Source organism: Schistocerca americana, chromosome 5, assembly GCF_021461395.2.
Source record: "Schistocerca americana isolate TAMUIC-IGC-003095 chromosome 5, iqSchAmer2.1, whole genome shotgun sequence".
Taxonomy (NCBI): domain Eukaryota; kingdom Metazoa; phylum Arthropoda; class Insecta; order Orthoptera; family Acrididae; genus Schistocerca; species Schistocerca americana.
This window is the reverse complement of record NC_060123.1, coordinates 236,088,023-236,116,005: the sequence shown is the minus strand read 5'-3', so window position 1 is coordinate 236,116,005 and position 27,983 is coordinate 236,088,023. Positions and strand designations below refer to the sequence as shown.

Here is a 27,983-nt window from a genome sequence, read left to right as displayed (position 1 = left end):
ACACATAAAATGCAGCCTTTTTATACTTCTGAGGATACAAAAAGTTTAAGGGAGAGGATACCCGAACGTACCTCAGCAAACACAGCACTGGATATACGGAAAACAGAAAATTTTCATCAAAATCGTCTGTGTTATAACATCGTTATGGAAAGCATGTTTCCTACGGCGAACAGTACCGACGAAAGGAACAGTTTCAGTTCAAGCTGTTTGCCCTCAAAACAATCCGTTGTTTTGCACGCTGAACGCTAAATTAAAATCAACTTCAGGAACAAAAATATACTCTGAAAGTTTATTCTACGGAGGCTCATCACAATGGTACATTTGCACTTAACAAAGCTCGGAATGTTTGCTACTCTTATTTGTTTAGTGGTTCCATTTGTACTACGTAAATTCATTTTCCTTGCAGGACCAAACTTGGTCTTTCGTATGATATGCTTCTACGGCTGAGGAAACAGTGAATTCGGTGAGCAATGTTAATATAAAACGGAAACTTTTCATCGTTGTGAAGTGGTGACACTGTTTACTGTGTTGCTGTTATTTGAAATTCCAACCCAAACCACACCATGATCTGTATTGCTGCACAGTTTTGCGCTTATATTGCAACAAAATAAACGACTGGTTAAATGTGAACGTTTTCTTTTAACCTAGTATGGGTATAAACATTTTGTAATTCATAGCGACGTTGATACATTTAAGGAAAGGTGTTATGAACGCAGTTATGTCGCTTTTCAAATCAGTAAACTACATGTATTTTTACATGGCCCTTAACTTGAAACTATCACCACTCAGATATTGTTATAAAATGAACCCACACAGATTTAATGGGTATTGCGCTCTATGTTACTACCTGCCACCTTATAGCAGAATCATTCCTTGAAATAAGTGTGATCATGATAAAGGAGTGGCGTATGGTCTTATACAACTTACGGAAAAAGTGACAACTATTGCGTTTAATTCTCGGCAAGATACCGCAAATCTTACAAGTATTTGTATTACTGTAGAAGTTCCTGCTGTGACAGTGCGCATCGCTATGTCCACATTCTTGCATTGTGTCGTTGCCCCCATCCCTGCTGTTTTGAAGTTTTCTTTCAATGAATTCATTTCTTTATTTATTTTTTAGCCACATATGTAAGCGTTCTGGGTTGCTGTTGGAACCCTTCCGTTTGGACCTGCATGTCCAGAAGAGTAATATCGTGCTGCATGCATGCCATGATGCACTACATTAAATAGCACTATTTTGTTTGTTTTGTTTTATTTGTTTTCCGTTTGCATGTGTTGGCTAACGTTTCCCGTAGTATGACTTGACGCTGGTGGCATCGGACAGCCTGAACGAGCAGTCGACGAGGGTGGTGATCCACGTGAATGATGTGAATGACCTGCCGCCTGTGTTCAACACCACCCAGTACTCGGCCGTCATGCAAGAGGAGTTCCCCGGCCCGCACCCGTACCGGCTACTGCAGGTCAGCAGCGGGGTCCCCCCTGTGTCTCCATCTCTACAGCCCTGTTCACTATACTTACAGCCCAGCACTGCTACTAGGCAGTTAGTTATAGAGATGAAGGCCTAACAGACAAAACAACGAATACTGTAGTCCACAAATGTCATGATGAAGTAGCAAACTGTGGATTGCATAAGTGGATGTCCCCAAATACCAAATATTTTTATGCTCCGTTAGGCCACTAAAATGAGAAATTTAATGCAGACCAACACAACACAAATGGATGTCTGATGTAGTTGCATGTCTGCTTATTTCAGTGCAGAGACTGATCGACCAGTTGCCTCATGACTAGCTAGTCTCTTGCTTTGAATATGGGGAGACCAGGGACGAAGTGTTTCCTGCTGATCTCTTTATAAGGAATCCTGAAGCCAACAGAAAAGAAAAAGTGTAAACACCAGATTTTCAATGGCAAAAAGAACATTAGTGAAATCAATGCATTGTGGCCGTTTAACAATGAATTGTCAATTATGAACAAGTTTAGAAATGTTTAATATAATGTTATATGTAGTACATTTGAGACAAGTATCAAACTAATTATAATACATAAACCATTATCATTATAGAATACAAACTAAGTATGTTAAGTAACTGAAACAGGATTAAAAATGGACCCATGCGCTGGGGACATCTGCAATGGTAGGCACCAAACGACAATCACAAAAATCTGCTTCGCAGTTCTCAATTTTAAAAGGCATTTGAAGGCAATTTCATTTGATATGTCATATTTCAGCCCTGTATAAAGATATCAAATACTTAATTTACTAGCAAATAAAATTTAATAAAAATCAAGTGTATAGCAATATGCAAAAATAGAGAAAAGACTTATAGGCGACACTTTAATATTTTATATGAATGCTGATGGTTCCATACAATGATGAAAGATGTTAGGCAATAAAAGAGGTAGGTGAAAATCAGCAGTTCAGAAGCAAATTTTTCTGCCAATGATTTTTGGGTGAAAAAACTGAAGCTGCATTTCATTGTTGGTAGACAAGCATAAAAGTAATAAGATCATATTTTAATTATTCATCTTCATAAATTCTGTCCTAGGAGCAGATTCTTCGCTGCAAGCTCAACATTCACCTTCTTTCCTCTTTTCTGACAACTCTTACAATATTTGTAGTACAAGGAATTTATCTTAATGTAATGTATTAGCTATTATCTTCTTCACCTATTATACTTTCATTTATTCATTCCGCCTTCTGAAGCACTCTCTATTATTCAAACTGTTCTGATTGAATATCACAAGCATTTGATACTTCATGATCCTTCACAGAATGTAGCTGCATGAGATATCAGACATATAATTGTGTATTTGCAATATTTTTTTAGTTTTGGTACCTTCTCCATTTATTCACTCCTTCTTCCTTTATCTAGTCCTTTCACTTGTTCTAGAGATTTTCCCTCTCTTCCTGCATCTTTTCTATTTTTCATTTGTTTAATAGCTGTCTCTGTTTCTTTTATCAAGATTGACAACCTTGTTAAGTGTTGCTGGTATTCATTGCTTGAAGGTGATTCTTTGTTTCATTCAGTTTTTCTATTTAGTTCTTCCACATAATGATTATTATATGAATATCTTTAATTTTTATATGTAATTTCTCCTTCCACCATGCTCCTCACTTCAGCAGTAAAATTAACAATGACAATGCAGCAGATAGATGCAAAAAATACATAAGTTGTCCTCAGGGAAGAAATAAGAGAAAAAAATCTGAGGTTTTGAAAGAATTTGGTTATGCCAGAACTCTCACAAAAAACCATATGTTTGCATAGAATAAAAAGTAATAACAGCCTGCAGAAATGAAATTTTTGAGGTCAGTTAAGTAGTATAGTTCATAAGTACTTAAGATATGAAAAAATTATACCTGTCGATATTAATAAAGAATAAAATAAAATTAATATATCTTTAGAATGGTAAGCAACTGCCATCTAAACATCATGCTTTGTGAAACAACTGGCCTCAGGAGATCAGTGCCAAAGTAAATGATTTGATGGCAGGCATCTAGCTCTGGACAGTTTGATATATGAAGTAAAGGGGTGTAGTAGTTCAGTGATGGAGGAGGAGGAGGAGGAGGAGGAGGAGGAGGAGGAGGAGGAGGAGGAGGAGGTGTCATCATGAAGGATGGTCCTGTTGTTTCATGACACCTTACTGTATAAGTAGGAATTTAGGTGGCAGAAGGAAGACCAGAACTGCTTTGGTGGTGGACTCATTATTGAAACTTCCCTAAGTTGGAAAGAATGACAAAAGTCAAACAATGAATAACCATTTGGATAGAACATATTTGCTACATGTATACATTTTCGATAAAATGTACCAAAGGCCACATCGAGCTACATGTTCGTGCAAAAATGATAAATATCTCACAAAATTTACTTAAAGGAAAATCTCTAAACTATTTCAGTAAGGATAACTTACAAAGCAAAATGTATTTATAATTTCCATGTCTTGTTTTAATCTGTATCAACTCTTTTCGTAAAATTCTCATTCTTCTTTGCGTACTTTGAAACATTATACTGTCAGCTACTAACACTGTATTCCGTCTTTTAAAATATTTCTATGTTTACAACAAAAGTCTGCATTGTGCATGTAAATGTGAATTTATGTACCAGTAAAGCAGATACTTTATCTTCATACAGGTGTGGGAGCTCAAGTATTTCTTTAATGTATAAAAATGCATCTCCAAAATAAATTGCCAACAGTCATTTGGAAAAGTATAATTGTTAAACTTCTTGTAGTAATTAAAATTATATAATGTGAAAGAAGCATTACAGTTTTTCATTGCTTGGTAATAAGAGGATCGTGTCCAAACTACCTGAAATGAACCACGTAACATTTCTAGTTAACAGAGACGTTACATGACACATATATAATGACTAAATATAAATAGTAATAATCACTAATGAATAAACATGTTCACCAAACAGCAGAAGCATTGCATCATTGACAGGCACACACAAAAGAGAGAGAAAACATTTGCTGTTTGGTGACTGGTCTTCTTTACTTGTAAATTATTTACTTTCTAACAGAACTTTCTTACTAAATTCATTGTAATAATGATGCTTTTCCAAATCAATACCCTTCTTACTTTGAACTCAGTAGACCAAGGATTTCATTGTGTCTACAATATGATAACTTCTGTTGACACACACAGTCCGTGATCGCACATATGACACCAGTTCCCTGAGGAATTACTTCTGTGGCATGTCAAAGGTAACATCAGATTCAGATAGCATGAATAGATTCCTGAAAATTTTAGAAGTATTATGAGGTTCACATTTTTTTACATGCACTTATAGATAAATGTATTTTATTTTTCTTTCTTAAGCATTGTGCATGAAATGTAGCAGCTTTGGTTCACATTTACACAAAGCATGACAAAGTTAAACATTTATTAAGTCAAACTCATTTTCCACTATTTCTATACATTAGTTTTGACAGCCATCTGACAACAAAGAGCATTTTTGATTTTTCACAGCAATTACAAAAATTCTTAATCACATACACTACATGATCAAAAGTATCCGGACACCCAGCTGAAAATGACTTACAGGTTCGTGGCACCCTCCATCAGTAATGCTGGAATTCATATGGTGTTGGCCCACCCTTAGCCTTGATGACAGCTTCCACTCTCTCAGGCACACGTTCAATCACATGCTGGAAAGTTTCTTGGGGAATGGCAGCCCATTCTTCACAGAGTGGTGCAGTGAGGAGAGGTAGTGATGTCAATGGTGAGGCCTGGCACAAAGTCGGCATTCCAAAATATCCCAAAGGTGTTTTATAGGATTCAGTTCAGGACTTTGTGCAGGCCAGTCCATTACAGGGATGTTATTTTCATGTAACCACTCTGCCACAGGCCGTGCATAATGAACAGGTGCTCAATCATGTTTAAAGATGCAGTCATCATCCCCAAATTGCTCTTCAACAGTGGGAAGCAAGAAGGTGCTTAAAACATCAATGTAGGCCTGTGCTGCGATAGTGCCATGCAAAACAATAAGGTGTGCAAGCCCCCTCCGTGAGAAATGACCACACCATAACACCACTACCTCCTAATTTTACTTTTTCACTACACATGCTGACAGATGACGTTCACTGGGCATTCGCCATACCCACACCCTGCCATCGGATTGCCACATTGTGTACTGTGATTTGTCACTCCACAAAACGTGTTCCCATTGTTCAATCATCCAATGTTTACACTCCTTACACCAAGCAAGGTGTCATTTGGCATTTACCGGTGTGATGTGTGGCTTATGAGCAGCCGCTTGACCATGAAATCCAAGTTTTCTCACCTCCCATCTAGCTGTCATAATACTTGCAGTGGATCCTGATGCAGTTTGGAACTCCTGTGTGATGTTATTTATAGATGTCTGCCTATTACACATTATGACCCTCTTCAACTGTGGGAGGTCTGTGTCAGTCAACATACAAGGTCGGCCTGTACTCTTTTGTGCTGTACGTATCCCTTCGCATTTCCACTTCACTATCACATCAGAAACAGTGGACCTTGGCATGTTTAGGAGTGTGGAAATCTCACGTACAGATGTATTACACAAGTGTCACCCAATCACCTGACGACGTTCGTAGTCTATGAGTTCTGCGGAGTGCCCCATTCTGCTCTCATGATGTCTAATGATTACTGAGGTCGGTGATATGTAGTACCTGGCAGTAGGTGGCAGCACAATGCACCTAATATGAAAAAATGTATGTTTTTGGGAGTGTCCAGATACTTTTGATCACATAGTGTATTTAAAAATATTCTGTCATTATAACGAACATAAAATATGTTTGATCATATCTGAAGTAAAGTACAAAAAAATCCAATTTATGATAGGCACAGAGTTTCTTTAAATCACTTGCTGCTGCACATGGTTTGAATCTTACAGCTTTTTGTTATTCTGAAAGTCATTTATCAAAATGGATAAAAGATGATTAATAACAAATACTGATTTACAAAACAGAAAGAGTTGCATTATGTCTTTGCATTACTGTTTTCACTCTTCGTTACTCTAAATGTTTTGTTATTTGTCTCCAGGTGACAGCCACTGATGGGGACAGGGATCGACCACAAAATATTGTGTACTTTTTGACGGGTCAAGGTATTGACCCTGATAATCCAGCCAACAGCAAATTTGACATAAACAGGACAACTGGGGAAATATTTGTTCTCAAGGTAAAATATATCCCTAAAAAAATTACATACGATATTATCATTCACTTAACTTCACAAATACTTGCTATTTACAGTGAATTCAGTGTTCAGCGCTACATTTTTAAGGTATATTAAAAGTATACAGTGCTATTTTTTCTCAAAAGAAATGAAAATAAAAAATTTTGGCTTTACTCTCAAACTAGATGTAATGCAACGACAATTACTGAAGTTTTGAGTACAACTGATTATTTGACTAGAAAACTACATTGTGACTAACATTATAACAGATTACAAACTGGCATCAATTCATGGCTTCTGTAATGTTCACACCTTCTTATTTTAATCTTTGTATCTGCTATTGTAACATCTGTTTTTCTTACCATCATCACTGCTGCTCAATCTGTTCCAATTGAAATAAAATTTTCTTCCAGGAACTAATTAGAAAATCCCATGGATTCCAAGCAATTTAACAATGTGTTTCAAATGCTTTTAGCAGTAATATTATTTAGCTCGACTATATACATGAAAATGTTTGCGAGCTGTCTCATGTCAGGAATTTTGTTTGTAAATAACTATTGAAGTATGGAAAAGTGTCATTTTCCTCTGGAGGAACTAGATTACTGGGGGCATTGGCTTTGCAAAGATGGAGTAAGAATGGTTCCAAGACTAGTATGAGTTGAACAAAATTTTCTAGATCTGAAGTCAAGTAAAGAGCTACAATCATTTCTGGGACTCTTGTACTATTATAGGAAATTCATGAATGGAATCATTGATATAGCATGCCTGCTCATGCAACTATTCAAGAAAAATGCTAAATTCATGTGGTCAGAGAAATGTCAACATGCTTTCGAAGAGCTAAAAAAAGTTTTAACATCAAGTCCAATTCTAGTGTTTTTGGATTTTTAGAAGGAGCTTGCACTATTTTTAATCCATTTATTAGTATTAAGAAATATTGTTCAGCAGACTAACAATATGGGCGTTAAGGTCACAGTTCATAGTAATATACAGAAAGTCGGCAAGTAGAACAGAAGTAATATCCGGTGTTCCCCAAAGAAGTGCTCTAGGCCCTCTATTGTTCCTGATCTATATTAACGACTTAGAAGATAATCTGAGTAGCCCTATTAGATTGTTTGCATGTGATTCTGTCATTTGCCATCTTGTAAAGTCATCAAATGACCAATATGCATTGCAAAATGATTTACATAAGATATATGTATGGTGTGAAAAGTGGCAATTGATCCTGAATAAAGAAAAGTGTGAAGTTATTCACATGATTTCTAAAAGAAATTCGCTACATTTCAATTATGCGTTAAGTCACACAAATCTAAAGGCTGTAAATTCAACTAAATACTTAGGGACTACAATTACAAATAACCTAAATTGGAATGATCACATAGATAATGTTGTGGGTAGAGCAAACCAAAGACTGCAATTCATTGGCAGAGCACTTAGAAGGTGCAACAGGTCTACTAAAGAGGCTGCTTACTCCCCACTTGTCCGCCCTTTTCTGGAGTATTGCTGTACAATGTGGGATCCACATGAGGTGGGGCTGACGGATGACATTGAAAAAGTTCAAAGAAGGGCAGTTCGTTTTGTATTATTGTGAAATAGGGAGTTAGTGCCACTGCCCACGCGCGGCTACCACCTAGAGTTCATTCACTATCTCCTCCCCATCTTCCTAATTCCATATACTGTCCACATTAAACAATGTCCAGTCAGAGTAATTAATAACCAGAGTCTTTTACGAGGATCTGAGAGGAGCAAAGATTACAATAAACTTTCTAGTTTTCTCAGCTTGTCATGTTGGGATGGCTCCAGTTCTTCTTGTCTGGGGGGTCTGATTCTTGAAGCTGAAAATCTCACATCAGGTCCTCATGGTTGGTTTCAACTAAGTAAATTTGAAGATTCTTGTTGCAGCATATATATTTTTTCTCACATTTTAGTATATCATACAGTATTAGTATTAGTAAGTGAAACCTACTGCGTATAACAAGGCGAAAATCCCCATTAATGCATGAGTACAAAATAAATTCCCAGTCTTTGGAAGCGGTAACATCCATCAAGTATCTGGGTGTATGATAAGTAAATTGGAGTGACAATCATTGATTGTGAAAACATTCTTTTGGTACCCAGCTACATAGGGGAAGATGATCATAATGATAAAATAAGAGTAATCAGGGCTCGCACAGAAAAATTTAAGTGCTTGTTTTTTTCCATGCACTGTTTGAGAGTGGAACGGTAGAGAGTCAGCTTGAAGATGGTTCATTGAACCCTCTGCCCATCACTTTATTGTGAATAGCAGGGTAATCACATAGATGTAGATGAGGAATTGGTGAATTCAACAGTAAAGTGATGCATAAGCCAGGGAACAAACACAGAAATGCAGATGCTTTGAGCAGAAAGACATCAATAGTACAGGTACTGCATCACGGGCTTGCTGAATTGCAAGCAGCGTAGAATGCTCACAGCGACTACAAGTGATACAAAATGCAACTGCAGTCCAGCATGTGTGACTATCCATTGTTTAAGGTGACAAGTTTAGGGCCACAAGTAGTGATGTCAGCTAAGTTGAAGGAGAAAGCCCGGAGGGAGGCACTTGATCTTGTTATCTGGTTATGGAGGGTGCAGAGCAACAAACTGAGTTGTGACTAACAGATATTGGTGAAAGGAAGATGTGGATCAGTAAGTGAGAAATTGTGTGCAGTGTGCACAACATGCAGACTTGAGCCATAAACAAATAACTTTGTAGAGGCTCCCAGAAGTGTCAAAACCATCTGAAATGATTTTAATGGATGTGTTAGGACCATTTAACTGGACAACAGCAAGGAACTGTATTGTGTTGACAATAATAGATCAGTTTTCGCAGTATGAGGAGATATCTGCTACGCCAAAACAACAAGCAGTTACAGTTGCTCAAGCAATTGTCAACAATTGAATTTTTAAATTTGGGGTACTGGAGATGATGATTACAGACCAAGGACAAATTTTATGTTGGACTTGATAAATGAATTATGTTGTGTGTTATGTGTAAGAAACTGAGAACTAGTCCACTCCACTCACAATCAAATGGTGCAATGGATCAGGTGCAGCGTATTTGCAGAAGCATGTTAAGCTACTATTTGAACTCACACCACAGTGACTGGGACACTTATATCCCTCATTTGTCAAGTTGTCGTACAATTCAAAGTTCTGCACTAGTATGGGATTATCTTCATACAAGGCAGTATATGGCAGGAAAATACCGTCACCATTTGCAATTATTAAGGCAATAAGGGGCAAGTATGGAGAGTCGGTCCATGATTTCATGAGAACAGTGACAGAAATATGGAAGCAGGTGCAGAAGGCAAACACAAAGGTACTGGAGAGACAAAAGGAAGCTGCGAAACACATCATGGGTAGCATACCACATTACAGAATAGGGCATTGGATAACATTATCCAGCCCCAGCACACTGAAGGGTAAGATTAAGAAATTTGTCATGAGATATACGGACCTTACCAAATGGTTGAGTATGTCACCACTCAATGGTTGGCTACTGTTGCCAACAAGGTTGACGGAAGTGCATGGTGGATGATTCCGAGGTGTTCTGGACTCAGTCCCAGGAGTGTTAAGAGCGGAGACTGAGAAAGACACAAAGAAGAAAAAAAAAAGGAGTGGATGTGAGAATATGGCTGAACTGTTTGGAAAGAGATATTTTGTTGTGTTTATGTTTCAGGTGGTAGCATGTAACATATTAAGGATCAAGGAATAAGTTTTTGTGTTAGAGCAAGGATCATTTGAATTTACTTTGTATGAGAGTGCTGACTGATGCCAGCAGCATTCTGACAGGAAAGGAGGGGGGGGGGGGGGGGGGGGGAGATGATAATCCCTGTCCTCAGGTTGCTGTACATTGAGGTCGAGGGTTGAAGGAATGCTAGTTGTTGCAGTGCTGCACCTATGTCTGGAATGGAATGGGGTGCTGCAGAATTGGCACATGGTGAGAGGAGTTCATTTTGGCAAATAAGAGGATGCTGGTTACCAACCATTAATGGATGCTGAGTTTTGTATTTAATGAATGAGAATCCCAGAATGAAGTGAAGAAGCTAGAGGAGGTATTTCCTGGGCTTTAGTGGGGAGCCAAGAGCAGGGGTATTCTCAGGGAAGTTTCTTGGGTGTGTGAGAAGTTGCATAAATCTTATGAACAATCATGGGAACAGATGCAGCAAGCAATGGACGTGGTGCTGCAATCGCTGTTTTCATGGAAGAGGCATTGGATAGGTGCTGGGCAGAGAATTTTGAAGACAATGTTTGGAACAGCAGAGGCCAGTCACCCATTGCGATGACTGCATCTTCATTTCAGCACCATGACTGTACACCCATGTCTCATCACCTATTATGATGTTCTTAAGAAAGTTTTCATTGCCATTAACAGTGGCAAGCAGTTCCTCACACATTTCAACACGGGTATGTTTCTGACCTTCAGTCAATAAAAGTGGTACAAATTTTGTACTGACACGTTGCATCTCAAGTTTTTCACTCAAAATTTGATGGCATGATCCTACACTGACGCTCATCTCCTCAGCAACTTCCTGAGCAGTTAAACAATGATTTATGTGAATCATAGCACAAATGCTATCCACATATCCATCATGTGTTGATGTGGAAGGATGTTCAGACTTTGAATCGTCACAGACCGACATTCTGTCCTGTTGAATACATTTAAACCACTCATAGCACTGCACACGACTCATACAGTCCTCCACGTAGGCATTGGTGTTTGAAATGTCTCTGTGAAAGTTTTGCCAAGTTTGTAGCAGAATTTCACAGACACACACATTGTTCTTCAAGCTCCTTTATTGCACTAATCTGACAAGCAGGCTGTATACTTTCTCACTCAGTGGCTGTGGTTCACTTGCTGATTGTCCAAGCGAAATGAAGCAAATGGTTGTTGTCTAAACCTGCTGCAAGGTGCATTCAGGAGCCGCTGCATGCACTCTCTGTTGGTTGGTGAACTATTTCAAAAGTTCGGTTTCTTTTTGAACACACCTCGTTTGTGGTGGAGTATTACACAGCTGGCAAAAGCACGGTGTTGTTTCATTTATAGGAATGGAGCCATTGAATTACAGTGAAAATGGTCAGGCTTGCTCAGGAAACCTACCAGTGCAGAGATAATGTCCAGTAAAGGCTAGAGCATTTCTCTTCCAGCAGATGCCAGTGTTGTTGTTGAGAACATGAGTAGAATCAATACATTGGCATAACAGGTGCACTGCTACCTTGTATAAATAGCTGTCATTTCAGTAGCACTTTCATTCAGAGCCTAACAGTTGTACCAACCTACAAAAAGTCTGCCTTCTGGACTTAGTGCCATGGCACAGCATGCCATCTCAGGCGTCATCAGCAACCCAAGCTCCTGCCCAAGTGGCATCAGGTCGTATTCTGTGCACAGCAGGCATCTTCCACCATTGTGGTGTGTGTGCCACCGCACTGCTTGTGTGTACCACACTGCATATCAACGGATGCTGGGACATAGCCATTCATCATGGAGTTGGCTACCACAAAAAGATTCCTGACCGTCTTTATGTGCCACTGATACAACTTGTTTGTGATGTGACTCACACACTGGAGTCATGTGCCACACATTGAGCACATACATCAGCAAAGCTGGACATCTGTGCTGCAGCTGGCTGGACACTGGTTGTCATCTCTCTGATCGCCTGGCTCTTCCCACAAGAAATGGGGGAGTAGTCACTGCACCACATCAATCTAGTGCAAATGTGCGATAAGGTGAAGTGTTAATTTCAACAGCTGAGTCTCTCTGAACTTTCACTGGCCTCCAATCCTGTCTTAACCCTCCACCACCTGCCACCTTGCATTGTAGCCACCCCTCCACTCCCAGGTTTGGCTAGAGAAGCGATACCTGGCATTCCCCAAGGAAGTATTATAGACCATCTGCTTTTTTGTAATCTATATAAATGATCTAGGAGACAATCTGAGCAGACCTCTTAGATTGTTTGCAGATGATTCTGTCATTTACTATCTAATAAAGTCATCACAAGATCAAAACAAATTGCAAAATGACATAGACAAGATATCTGTATGGTGCAAAAAGTTCACAATTAATTCTAAATAACGAAAAGTGAAGGTCATCCACTTGAGTGTTAAAATAAATCCACTAAATTTCAGTAACATGATAAATCACACAAATCTAACAGTGAAGAGGTTGAAAAATCAGCCAACCAGTTGCAAACAAAGGTTTTTTTAGCCCTTGACCTAGGTTTCAATGTTTGTAAAAATATCTTCTTCAAAAAAAGTGGGCCTTGTTACATCACGTGATGGTATATCAGATTAGATGTACCATCATGTGATGTAACAAGGCCCACTCTTTCTGAAGAAGATACTTTTTTCAGATATTGAAACCTAGGTCAAGGGCTAATAAACCTTTGTTTACAACTGATTGGCTGCTTTTTCAACCCCTTTGGATTTACGCAGTAGCTGTTTTGCAGCCATGTTTAAGATTTTGAAATCTAAAAGCTGTCATCTCAACTAAATACCTAAGGTTTACAACTAAAAACAACTTAACTTGGAAAAGTCTAATAGATAATGTTGTGTGAAAGGTGAACCAAAGACTGTGTTTTATTGGCAGAACACTTAGAAGATGCAACAGACCTACTAAACAGACTGCCCACACTATGCTTGCCTGTCCCCTTCTGGAGTCAGAGATCTGGTGCCAGATAGGGTTGATGGAGAACTTCAAAAATATTCAAAGAAGGCAGCTCATTTAGTATTATCGGAAAAGAGGGGAGAGAGAACCATGGATATGATACTTGAGTTCAGATGGCAAATATTAGAACAAAGGCATTTTTCATTCTGGCATGATCTCTTCATGAAATTTCAATCACTAACTTTCTCCTTTGAATGTGAAAATATTTTGTTGACACCAACCTACAATGGGAGAAATGATCATCATAATAAAATAAGAGAAATCAAAGCTCACATTTAAGTATTTGTTTTTCCCATGCATTGTTTGAGAGTGGAATGGTAGAGAAATAGTCTAAGGCAGTTCAATAGACCCTCTGCTAGGTACTTATGTGTGAACGGCAGAATAATTATGTAGAAATAGGTATCTCCCATCTCATCTTTGTTTACTTTCTCTTGCCCTTCCACAATATTCTTTTCAAGTTCATTTCCCTTGTATATATTACTTCCACTTTTCAGCTTTCCCTTCTTTGCTTAATATTGGCTTGTCAACAGAGCTCTTGGTGTTCATAGAGCTGCTTCCTTTTTTGTTAATTTTGCTATAAGCTGCATCTTTCTTAGCCATAGCTGTACATGCTTCTATACCCTAGCATTTGTTCTTTAGCCATTCCTGCTTAGGCATTTTACCCTTTCTGACAGTCTTATTTTCAGATGCCTGTATTCCATTTTACCTGCTCTTCTCTTTTTATCAGTGAAGTTCAATATCTCTCATGGTATCCAAGAATTTCTCCTGGTCCTTGTCTATTTGCTTATTTGAACCTCTGCTACCTTCACTACTTCATCTCTCTAAGCTACCCATTGATCTACATGGTGACAATTATTGAACTATGTATAAAAAATGTAAATTAGTTAAAAACTACAGCATGCATATACTTTATTCAACATGTAGACATCACTACAGATATTCAATTTAGGTTATGACATTTGACATTCCTGCCACCTTCGGCTATGATATGGCACAGATGAATAGCAAAATTCTGCATGACCTGCAGAAACATCAGAAAATCAAAGCTGTCAATGAACCCTGAATAGCTGTTTTCAGCTCAGCGATGGTTTTGGGATCATTGTCCCACAAAAAGGAGTTGTGTGTGTTCAGATCTGGAGAATATGGTGGCCAATCGAGGCCCATGCCAGTGGCCTCTGGGTGCTCCAGAGTCAGAAAGTGGTCCCCAGAGTGTCCCTTTAGGACATCAAAGACTCTCCTGCTTTGATGGGGTCAAGCTCCATCGACTTCTTGATTGCAAAATGCTGATTCTCAGTCCCCCAAATGTGCCAATTTTGCTTATTGACGAACCCATCCAAATGAAAGTGGGCTTTGTCACTAAACCAAACAATATTCACATCAAAGTCCTGTTCATCAATTCTGTGGACAATAGTGTTGGTGAAAAACAACTGTTGTACCATGGCCATGGGGCTTAATGGCTGATGGGTTTGAATTTTGTATGAGAAGAGACACAAGTCTTCAACAGTTATTTGTCGCAGTGTCTCCCTGTTGATTCCCACCAGTTGTGCAGCTCATCTGATCAATTTCCTGGGGCTGGTCTGAAACACAGTGTGTGTCTTCTCGGTGTTTTCAGGCATTTTCACTCTTTATAGATGACTGACATTACCGGGGCTGTCATCATGAACGGTACTCATTCTCTCAAACTTGTGAATAAAATTCTTGATTGTTAGCACACTTGGACTGGTTGTCTTCAGCTTGAACTTGGTTGCAAACTCTCTTTGAGCCACAATTGAGCTGTTATTGCTGGCATAGTAGGCCTTCACAAGAGCTATATGCTCAGGCATGTTGTACTGTGACATTTTCATGTGCAAAAGGCCGACAACAGCAAGGCATGTGCACATGCATATACCAATTCCCATCATGCCCCACCACCAACAATGCAGCTTGAATGTCCTAACACAAACCACTCAGAATTTATGACAATTTTATTTCATATAGTTCAATAATTGTCAGCCTGTACTTTTGTATTCTTTCCCATGTTTCAGTTAATTGTTGCCCAAAGCTCCCTTTGAAACTCTGAACAATCTCTGGGTCTTTCAATTTATCCAGATTCCATCTTCTTAATTTCCTATCTTTCAGCAAATTCTTCAGTTTTAACCTGTAGTTCATAATCATTAAAATATGATCAGAGTCTGTATCTGCCACTGGAACTGTTTTGTAGTTTAAAACCTGATTTCAAAATCTCTGTCTTACTGTTATATAACCAGTCTGAAACTTTGCAGTGTCTCCAGATCTCTTCCACTTAAACAACCTCAGTTATGCCCACCACAGAATTCTACCAGGTGGGTTTCCTCATCGTTCCTTTTCCCCCCAGTCCATGTTCTGCTATACTTCCTTCTCCTCCTTTTGCTACAACAGATTTCTCCCATCACCATTAAATTTGCATCTATCTTAACTACTTGAATAATTTATACCTCATCATACATTCTTTCAGTCTCTTTATTATCTGTGGAGCTGTAGGCAGATAAACTTGTACTACTGTGGTGAGTGTTATCTTTATGTCTATCATGGCTGCAATGACATTGTGCTGTATCTCCTTATTTCATCCATGTGTTGTTCTTTACCACCATTGTGACATCTTTTCTCCTCTGTAAAGTGGTTCTGCCCAACAAACAATAAAGGAGAAAGAGACAAAAAAATGCATGTCCAACTGTAATTAATTAGTCATCCAAGCAACTGTCATATTCAATAAAAATACAACATACAAAGTACCTACACTAAAAAGTTTTTAATTTGCCAATATAACATAGAATTTAGCTTAGGTATTATGAGAATTCCTCTTGGCTTTTATGAACTGACCCAGCCTATTATTATTCAGACCATGTACAACTCGATTTTTTGTGAATACTGAGATGCTTCTAGCATTGTTCACCAACTATAATGCCAAAGCGTGTTTTAGAACACAAGTGTAAATGGCACAATAAAAAATGTGTCACAGAGCGTTGACACAGATCATCTTCTCAGATAAAGCCTCGCCTATTTTTGGTTGAAATGATGGCATCACCAACTTTGCCTATCTGTGCACTTCTCTGTGTTGTTGTTGAAGTATTAGCATGCTAAAGCAGCAAATGCTGGATTACCCATTTCCAAAGGTAATTTTTGTTAGATGTAATAGTGAGATGCTATTTTGATATTACCACTAACCTCTGCTGTAACATGTTACAGGTACTTCTGACATCAATTATGAATTGTAAAGAATGTGTACAAATATGTTCCCTTCATTACATTACTTTGATTGCATTATGTTGCAACATGCAAAAGTGTTGACATTTCCTGCAGCATTCATTAGATATCGGTTTTGACTTGTCCTATATCATCATGTGCTTCTCTGCACACAATTTATGATCTACAGGATAAATAAAATTACAATTACAATTACATTTCTTCTCCGATTTAGCTCTTGAGCTCTTACACTATTTAGCAGTAAAATGTGGGCTGGATTGCTTGATACTCCACTTGTAAGTGTCTTATGGAAAGTATCAGTGAACTATGGATTCAGATGGAAAGCAAATGGCAGGTAAATTATACTTGCTTCCTGATGATCCATTTACCGGTACTGTGTCAGAAGTTACTGTCCAGTAACATATTTGTATCCACACAGGATTCTCTTAATATTGCAGCTCCTGTTTGTCATTTACGCCTGATAAACTTGCAGAGTAGGATGTCAGATACTAGCAGGTATATAGATTTATTTATTTATTATTATTTTTAGGTTAGTTACACAAATATCTTTACTTTAATTTTCTTCTGAACTGGTAACTTTGAAAGTAAAATGTCATCTGAGCATTATTTTCCCTTTTGAAGCATGATCTCTGCACTTTTTAGCAGCAACATTTTACTATATATTTTCAGTGTGTTGGTATATATTTATCTGTATCTGATCTCTAAGTCTTGGAAAAAGACAGAAGCATTAGAGAGAAAAATTGATAAAATGAAATGGTTGTGAAGATTCACTGGAAACTTCAGCACAAGTTGTGATTAACAGGAAAATGTATCTGTCTACATTGACTATTTCATGATTTCACAATGTTTTCTCCTTTATGGACATCCTGGCAACACAAAGCTTAAGGATAATGTTTCTCCATTGTTAATCTTGGTTCCATTTTATTGATAAAAAGAAAGTTAATGCAGATAAGCAACACTTAAAGAAAAATCCAGAGGTTATCCTGTGTGTCTCATAGTTTTTGATGTCAATTTGCTTCACATCAATTGGTCCACCAAAAAAAATACTGTACCAGTTCCAAAAAGAATATAGCTGTTTGTTGGTGTTGTATGTCATATGTACTATGTCTCCCTGTGATGTATATGACACTAGGCAGTACATTTGCATGGAAACTACCATTTTGCTCTCCTGAACTCCCTTCTCAGAATAATTTGATTATTTAATTCAACACACTTTGATATCTGGGAGTTTATCTAAAAATTAACGAAGCACAAGTAATGATTTAACAAGATAACAGTAAAGTCACTAATTGTAAGATAATAATTCAAAGTATCTTGCTTCCAAAATTTAGTGCAACAAGTTGGTCATCCTATTCTTTGCAGTCCTTTCCTGTCGTCATAAAGCTATAGCTAATTTTGTTATTTTATTTAATTAGTCAGTCTTTCTGATAACCAGCCCTTGCTTATATGCGCGCACTCTACCTCCAGCTTCCCATTACGTGTCTGATGTGTCTGACGTCTCTGGAAAAACATTTTTGTTTGTGATGACATATTATATTAATGATTGAGTTCCTAGAGTTTGATAACCCTTCTTCCTACATTTCAGACTTATTTTTCATGTTTGAAAAATTCTACAAAGCCCAGTCCAAAACTACTTTCTTCTGTTATTATCATTAAGGCAAGGATTTTCAGTGCATTGAGATCTGCCTTTGTCATCTCATACAAAAAATTCTGAAATAATGTGACTATTATTATACAAATATCCTCTCAAAGAAGATTGAAATTCTTGTAAATCTGAGTTTTCAAGGTAAAGTCATTTATATTCACACTATTGAGCAAAAAATGCAACATTTTGGAGGGATGAATGGAATGGCATGAATTTGCTGCCGCATTTACTAAAAGTGAGACTAATACAACTACATGACCAGTTACATCATTATTTTGTAATGCTACTATGAGATAAAACATGACATTGTGTTAGTAAATCAAATCAAGACTGTTTGTGATTGTGTTTTAGTTATTACTCCAAATGTATTTCTCAAATTACAAAATCACCATTGTACCATTTGGCTACACACTTGACAACTATGTGTCTTTCAGTAGTGCAGTAAAGGAAGAAGTGAATATAAAAAAAACAATGTGTTTGAATATTGTCTTATCAGAACATGTTTCTTGTAAGTGTGTCAAAGGAACATATGACTTCGATATAGGCAACTTCCATATGTTAATGTTTACTGCAGGGGACTTCAAATTTGAAGCAGTCACAGCTGTAAATCATGATTCTTGGCTATTATACCAATATTCTGGTTATCAGTCCAGTACAACATCTGAAAACATGGTGAAAATAACTGAATTATAAATGCAGAAGATTAATGGAAATTCCTGGGTGGGCCAGTATGTAAGATAAGAGAAAGGCAACCACTCACCTATAGCAGATCAATGCACCATTCACACTAGCTTCTTTTATTAAGTGTTGTGCAGGTTGATAAGAAGTCACACTGTCGGACTACCATCACACATCATATTGTTACAACAAAGGGAAGGTGCATGTTGGTGATTTGTTTATATATATAGTATGTTGCTAATAAAAAGAAATGGGTAGTTTAATTCAGCAATAGATTATCAGTACCTAGTGACAGATTGTCTTCTTTTTTTTGTGCCTCTGCATCAGCACATGCACGGCATTGTTATTAACAGGTTTGGTATGGTTAATTTAAGGAGTGGCCAGATGCCCTTCCTGTCACCACTCCATTACCCTGATGGGTGGAATATTTGTAGCCCAAAAGCCTGAATGTAGTGTTATTCATGTGAAAGTGTGCAAAAATTTTCTAAATGTTTGCAAATCATGTAATTGAGGTGACTGGGTCTGCAGCCTAGTATTCACCCAGTGGGATGTGGAAAACTGCCTGAAATCACATCCAGGCTGGCCAGTAAACCATTCTGTTTATGACAAGTCCTATATCGTTTGTACGATGGAATGGATGATAAATAAATAAGAACTTGTTAGCCCACTCAGCAGATTTGATCTGGGACCAGCACACCTCCCTAGTGCAGAAGCTGGTCTTTAACACGTACAGCTGCATGTACTGTATGGGTTCAACACCCAGTGATAAATAACATCGATTAAAAAACTTTAAGAGATAATATCTTAAAAATCGTCAAATATGTCTTTGATTTTATTTAGAGTAGTTTTTACTACTGTTTGGGGTATGACGAGAAACAGCAGTGATGTTGTTATATTAATTTGAGACTTCAATTGTTTATTTATTTTGACATGAGTCATGGGTAGCACAAATTCTCTACTTTTATAATTATGTTGCACTTCGTGCCCAGTGCTGAGTAATCAATCAGATGTGGGAGTGAATGCAGGTGGTGTATTTGAAAGTGCAGGCAGAAATAAACTGTATTTTTTAAAACCTGTTTTCAGGTGTAGAGAGTAGGAATAAATATACATGTGTTACTTATTTTAAAGATCAATGATCCATTGTGCACAGTTCTTTGTTTCCCACCTGATTGCTCTCAGCCTTCACGCATTATGACAGCTCTGCCATCTTTCTATCAGTGTCTCGGGGGCAAAGGATCTGTGACACAACAGAACAAATTCATGTTAATTTCTGGGAATATCTCTGGACTGCATTATTTCTGATACCAGGTGAATAAATCATTGGTAAATAATAATAAGAAATTCTCTATAGGGTTCAACCATCAGTTACCCATTTTCCCAGCACTTCACAAAGCCTTCCTCTTCCTCCCCCTCCTCCCACCCCAAATCCACATGTGTGTGTGAGCATGCACACGCACATACATGTGTGTCTGTGTGTGTGTGTGTGTGTGAGAGAGAGAGAGAGAGAGAGAGAGAGAGAGAGATGAGCAATAATGAATTTAGTAAACTATATGTAGTACATAAAGACTCATTACATATTGCTCTATTTCTTAGCCCCTGGACAGAGACCAGCCAAATGGACGCCCTCAATGGAGGTTTACAGTATTTGCTCAAGATGAGGGTGGTGAAGGTCTTGTTGGATATGCTGATGTACAAGTCAACTTGAAAGACATTAATGACAATGCACCAGTGTTCCCTCAGGGAATTTATTTCGGAAATGTAACAGAAAATGGAACTGCAGGTAAGTCACCCAAGGGTATGTATGTTGAAAATAAAAAAAAAATACGTGTTTTCAGTGTATTACATATTACTCATTTTCAGGAATGGTTGTCATGACAATGACTGCAGTGGATTATGACGACCCAAATGAAGGATCTAATGCCAGGCTTATATACTCCATTGAGAAGAATGTTATAGAAGAGGAAACTGGTTCTCCAATATTTGAAATAGAATCAGAGACTGGTGTAATCAAGACAGCTGTATGTTGCCTTGATCGTGAACGAACTCCAGATTATTCCATCCAGGTGGTGGCCATGGATGGAGGAGGGTTAAAAGGTATTTAATTATGTTATTTATCCAAGGGTTTTGTGATCTTGAATGGTTGTGGAATGTAAATGATGCGCAAATCAGTAAAACCACTAGAATGGAAAAAGAAATATTTGAAACAAATATACAGTAATGTAGGCAATTAATTACTGTAGCTCATAATATGTTAATGTTGTTTGACGCAGTAGAGAGCATCCACTTACCAGCTTGAAAATTCTGAATGGGATTCACAAACAATAAGGAAAATGTTGAATATTTACTTTTCTGAACTTTCTAAGTAGTTTCTTTGGTAGGAGATAGAGATGTGGTGAAGGTTTAGAATGTGCTTAAAATATTTGACACAATCTTTCTCCTATTATGTCAACTGAAATTAAAGAACTCTTAAGATATTGGTCTGACTCTCTGATCCAGCTTCCAAATCTATTAGACATGCCATCCACTAAAACACCATACACTCAAAGTCAGTCCTCTTCCCAAGATATATAAGCTGTATCATCTTGTCAGCAACCAATAATGACTTCTGTTTCCCTAGTCAGCATATTTCTCTTGCAGTTTATCAGTTTCTACACCTTACTGTCCGCAGGCTCATGTCCTTTATCATTCCCATGAGTGAGCATCTGACATACCCAACCACACATCCTTACACCAACATTCTTAGTCACAAGAGAAGCACTGTAGGAAAAGTTCTCATACACTCCACACAAGCACCACACATTTCAGCCCCTAACTGGACATAAGTACATACATATATACACACTTTGCTGGCCATTATAGATGCAACACTAGGAAGAGACCATGAGGATAAAATCAGAGAGATTAGAGCCCACACAGAAGCATACAGATAATCCTTCTTTCCACGAACAATACGAGACTGGAATAGAAGGGAGAACTGATAGAGGTACTCAGGGTACCCTCTGCCACACACCGTCAGGTGGCTTGCGGAGTATGGATGTAGATGTAGATGTAGATGTAGAAGAATAGCAAAGAATGAAATATTATTTATGGTGTGTATATAGTATAGTAAGAAGATTATGCACTGAGGTGACAAAAGTAATGTGATAGCAGAAACAGATGACTTAGTATCATTACACAAGGTATAAAAGGCACATTGCATTGGTAGAGCTGTCGTCTGTTCTTGGATGATGTAAGTTAAAAGGTTCCCAATGTGATTATGGCTGTGACAGACTAAACATGGAATGGTAGTTGGAGCTAGATGCATAGAACATCACATTTCTGATTTTGTTAGAGATTTCAATGTTCTGAGAGCCACCGTGTCAAGAGTGTGCTGAGAATACCAGATTTTAGACATTACCTCTCACCATGGAAAATGCAGTGGTCAACATCCATCACTTAATGACTGAGAACAGTGGCATTTGTGTAGTGTTGTTAGTGCTAACAGACCAGCACTGCATGAAATAACTGCAGAAACCAATCTTGAATGTATTACAAACATATCAATTTACACAGTGTGCAAAATTTGGTGTTAATGGACTATGGCAGCAGACAACCAATGGAAATGCTTTTGCTAAAAGCACAACATCACCTGCAGCATCTCTCCTGGGCTTATGACCATATCAGTTGGACCTAGATGACTGGAAAACCATGGCCTGGTCATATGAGTCCTAATTTCAGTTGGTAAGAGCTAATGGTAGGGGGGGCACAAACCCCATGAAGCTGTGGACCCAAGTTATCAACAAGATACTGTGTAAGCTGGTAGTGGCTCCATTATGGTGTGGGCTTTGTTTACACAGAATGGGCTGGGTCCTCTAGTCCAGCTGATGTGATCATTGACTGAAAATGGTTATGTTGGGCTACTAAGAAACCATTTGCAGCAAACAACAATGGAATTTTTATGGTGGCTGTGCCCCATGTCACAAGGCCACAGTTGTTCACTGCTAGTTTGAAGAACATGTTGAACAATTTGAATGCATGATTTGGCCATCGAGATCACCTAACAAGAATCTCATCAGACATTTATGGTATGTAATGAAGAGGTCAGTTCATGCACAAAATCCTGCTCCGGCAGCACTTCTGCAGTTATGGATGGCTATAGAGGCAGCATGCCTCAGTATTTCTAAAGAGAATTTCCAGTGACTTGTTGAGTCCATGCCACATCAAACCGCTGCACTACACAAGGCAGAAAGAGGTCCCACACAATATTAGGAGGTATCCCAGGAGTTTTGTCACCTCATTGTATATGATTAAATTTATAGCTGATTTGGGGATATACAGAGAGCAAGATTTAGTATACAGAGCTGCCACCTGTGGCAGCAAAAACAGCTCTAGCCTGGATGGGCATAATATGAAACCATGCTTAGGTGACAGATATGGGTACATCATTCTATACCGTGTCATCTCTGTGCCAGAGTTCTTCAATCAAAGTGGAGGTGAGTGATGGCATCTCAGTCTCTCACCAACCCATGATCACATGTTTTCAATGGTTGAGAGATCTGGAGAATGTGCTGGCCTCTGCAACTGTCGAACACCCTCTCTATTTAGGCAGGTGAAGACAACAAGGTAAACATGTGGCCTTGCATTATCTTTTTAAAAGCTAAAATTATTGAGACCTCAAAGACAAGGCACAGCCATCAGCCTTAACACAGCAAAAACATGAAATTACTGACTATGTGGTGTGGAGGTGCCCGTATTGTGCACCTTTGTCACCCCATACCATGATGCCAGATACTGGACCCATATGACAATAGCAAATGCAATCTGGCAGGTTTCATTCTCCATGATGAGTCCACATACCTACATCTACATGGATTTGTCCATTGTGCTGCAGTATGCAGAATCAGGACTTGTTTAGAAAGACAGTGTGGGTCCACTCTGGTGTTTTTGTTTGGGACACCATTGTCAGTGCACAACCCTCTGCTTCCATATCAAGGGAAGCCACATTCTGACAGTCTGTGAAGCTCTTGTCATCATCACACTGTCTGTGTGGGTACCTGCCATGCTATTAACAAACCCATTTTTAGACTCAAGGTAAGTGATATGGCTGTACAATCATGCACAGCTGAGTGAACAATATGTTTCTTTTCTACCTCAAGTAGGTCATTTAGATGTTGAATATGGTGTTCCAGAGCCCACTGATTTCATATTTTGCATGACAGTCTGTGGATCCTTGATCAACACAAGCAGTGATATTGCAGAATGATAAACTGCAGGTCATTATTTCACCACTGTTGAATTTCAACACATGCTGGCAGTTGAATCTCATTCTTACACAGAGCAGAGAGTTTCATCAAACAAGTCTTCAGACTGAAGGCACCAACAACAACATGATCTTTTCACAAATGAACAATATTCAAATGCAATTTCTGAGTGAGAAACTCACTGTGTAATCTTTCCTTTTATACAGAATGTATGTGGCATTACTCATACCTAGTTTGTGTAGCTGTGCCGAAATGCTAATCATTTGCATATTCAAGCAAGCAGTGCACTTCATGCCAATTTGGTATTTGTTGCACATCACCTTCATGATTTGATGATGGCCAGCAATGTATTACAGTGGAAGCATGATAGCCATCAAGCTCATTCTCAAGACAGTATAGCTCCAGGTACCTTTATAAGGAAACTTCAAACTTTGTGATTGTGAATATATTTGGAACAAAATACCAGAAACAAGGCTACTTGTTCCCTTACTCATATCATTTAGACTCTCTTTTCAATTTTAGTTATTCTAAACAACAAACAGGCAATCCATCACCATGCTCTTGCTGTGCATCTAATCTTAACTTACGCTAATCTCTTTTTCCTTTCTAGTAATCTATTCTCTTCCAGAATTGTCTTTGCTTTCCATTTTCTATTTGAAGTCCACATTTTTTCTTTATATTTTGCTCATTACCTGCCTCCCTTTTTGTTAGTGTCTTCCATTTTTATTCATATGTTCATCTTTAGTTTTATATTTCCCATTTTTCCCCTTTTTCTCTCCTAGTCTCCATATATTTCTTTCTTTTTTTGCCTTCACTGTTCTCTGCAATTCTTTATCAAGTGTCTCCATCCAAATACTTTAATTATGTTACAAATTTAAACTTTGGCACATCATTAATAGTTAGCCAACTGTTTCTCAACCCCTTACTGTGTTGGAAAGTTGTAACTGAATGTTACCATTAATTCAGCCCAAACATCCACAGAAGCAGAAAACTCACGTACCACTATAATTCACTCAAATGAGTGGCAGTTTGCACATTCATACTATCAAATTATACTCTTGCGTGACAAGGCAGCACTAGAACAGATATGTGGCAACACAATAAGAAATAGTCAATAACATTCATTACTGTTGGTCTGTCCCTAATAAAATGAAATTTAAATAACCTAGCTGTCTCTTGGCGGTCTCTGATATTACCGCTGTGACTGAAAGTATTTAAGCAGACACTTGTTTGACTGTCTTATTCCTCTGTAAATAGCAACTGCTAAGTTGGCAAGTAGTCTTCTGAGAAAAACTTGGGGTACTGTGCTCCCTAGCATTATTGCAAGAACTGTATTGAGCTGACTGGAGGCACTAAACTAAACTGGCTGCAGGCACTGAACTGTAATGAGTGAGTGTCCATAGTGCATCATCTTTTCTGTCTGATGGCTGAAGTATCTCCATCTCCACTAGGACTTGACAGAAAAGTAGTCAGCATCTCGCAGTGCTCTCTTTGGCAGTTGACAATACTATTTGTGATCAAACACACTACACTGCACTGATAGACATTGCAGAAGCAGAAAGTGGGCCCAAATAGTGGAGAAAGCTGCTCAGAACTGAGAAGTGCTGCGCAAGTGGTTGTACCTGTGTGGTGGTGGCCTGTCATAGTACTGTTGTGTACCCCTTGAGCCATTTACACAACATGCTCTCTGAACCTTTTGTCTCTCTTGATCTGAGATTCAGAGTGACTTATACTTGTTTTCTCTCACTTGTGTAAAGAAATTTCTTTTAGTTGTTAGAATTTCTTCTTTGTTTCTTCATTTTATGTGTTTCATTCAGTCATGAATTACTGTGAGCTATTTTCCACATGTACCAGTTTATTAAATTGGCAAATACATGCACTGTCTGTTACAATGTTAAACATTCTCTTTCTTTTTCCTTTCATATTGCAGTTTTGAGAGGAAAAATAAAATGATTATTAATTAATCAGGCAGATGGCACACCATATTAACTTATTCATGAACTAAGAATAGTTAAGTCACTCAGTGGTCTTCTCTACCTAAAGAACGATACAAAATGTAAACTTCACTGGCAGTCTTTAATATTTTCATTTGACAAATTAATTTTATTCATACACTGCAATGACCATTTTTTACTTTAAAAAAATCTTTTGATTTTGGATTAAGAGTGACTTTTCTTTCCTATGTAAACTTGTAAGTTTTTGTGTAAATCTCAACGTTTTCCTAAACTTGTAAATTTATATCGCAAAAGTGGCGTTTTAATAAACACTTGTTTCCTGGTGATTCAAAACTAGTTGTGATAAACATGAAATGCAAGACATTGCATGTTCTGACAGTGTTTGGGGAAAATACAATTTCAGGTTTGTGACTGGAATATTTTAACTAATATTTATCTAAAGTAAGCTGATCCTGTTGGTTGTCAACATTTATCAGAAAGCTTTTCCTTTTCAGGGACTGGAACAGCGTCCATAAGAGTTAAAGATATAAATGACATGCCTCCACAATTCACAAAAGATGAATGGTTCACTGAAGTAGACGAGACTGATGAGACAAACCTTCCTGAGACTCCTATTCTTACTGTGACTGTGCATGATGAAGATGAAACAAATAAATTCCAGTATAAGGTAAGTATGGAACACAATCATGTATGGTACTCATATTTGTTAAAATTCGCTTTCCTGCAAACATTTCTAAACAGCATTAAACTTACTCTTTTGCAGGTTCTTGAAAATAGTGGCTATGGTGCTGACAAATTTACAATGGTGAGGAATAATGATGGAACAGGTTCACTGAAAATTGTTCAACCACTTGATTATGAGGATCAGATGCAGAGCAATGGTTTTAGGTTTAGAATACAAGTCAATGATAAGGTTAGTATTTAATGCTGCTAATCACACATCTGATAAAGTATAGTAGTAGTGGTAGTAGTAGTAGTAGTAGTAGTAGCAGCTTTATTCATCCGTAGTTCTCTTTTTATAAGGATATAGGACATGTCAAAGTATTTACAAGTTTAGACCAATTTAAAATAAGCTAATTCATATACACATACATGTACGGATTTCTAGTTAGAGACAATCATTACATTTACTCCTGGTATGTAATACTTTTTTTACAATTAACTTACTAAATGATGTAATGCCACACTGTCCACTCATATCTCACTATCAGTCACTGCACACACTAAACACACATTGTTTCATAACACTTCATTCACTACACACACACACACACACACACACACACACACACACACACACACTGGTGATCTCTGGGCAATTTTCTGTACCACAACTTCCCATTTGCTATCCTGAAAAACTGCATCAGCATCCCTCTATAATGAGTGAGATGTTGAGCTCAGAAAGAGGAAGAGGTGTTAGTATTGTGCAATGCATAGCTTGGGATAAGTTTTTCTAGAAAAGGAAAAAAGAAGGAAAAAACATAGTGTGAAGGTATTATGTGGAATGTTGGATGTTTTCTAATCATTATTATTATTTATGTGTATAACTTTTTTCGCCAGACCTGTACTCTGTTTTATCTAAGTAATCCTTCAACGTATAAAATGTATTGCACAACAGGTACTTTTTAGCTGCCTTTTTAAATAAGTGTATTTCTGCAATTTCTTTTATCTCTTTTGGCAATTTATTGTACAGTTTTATACCTTGGTAGAAAATGCTGTTTTGAGTTTTATGTTTATTTTTTCTTGGCAAACGTAAGTTGAGTCTAGCTCTCGTTCCATGGTCATGGACAGAACTGTTTGTGCAGTAATTACCAATGTTATTTTTGATGTGTACAACTGACTGGTAAATTTATTCACATGGTGCAGTTAAAATCCCCAGTGTTTTGAACAGATCTTTACAATG

At 37.9% G+C, this 27,983-nt stretch overlaps 1 protein-coding gene across 1 annotated transcript in view; it reads left to right on the top strand.

Annotated features, from left to right (window-relative positions):
* LOC124616287 (neural-cadherin-like) overlaps positions 1–27,983 on the top strand; it is a 476,208-nt gene that overhangs the window by 197,222 nt on the left and 251,003 nt on the right. Inside the window, exons 5-9 of the mRNA XM_047144590.1 lie at positions 6,524–6,661; positions 20,479–20,665; positions 20,746–20,979; positions 26,575–26,747; positions 26,844–26,993. Coding sequence (XP_047000546.1) covers positions 6,524–6,661; positions 20,479–20,665; positions 20,746–20,979; positions 26,575–26,747; positions 26,844–26,993 — 882 coding nt within the window. The remainder of the gene's footprint in view (positions 1–6,523; positions 6,662–20,478; positions 20,666–20,745; positions 20,980–26,574; positions 26,748–26,843; positions 26,994–27,983) is intronic.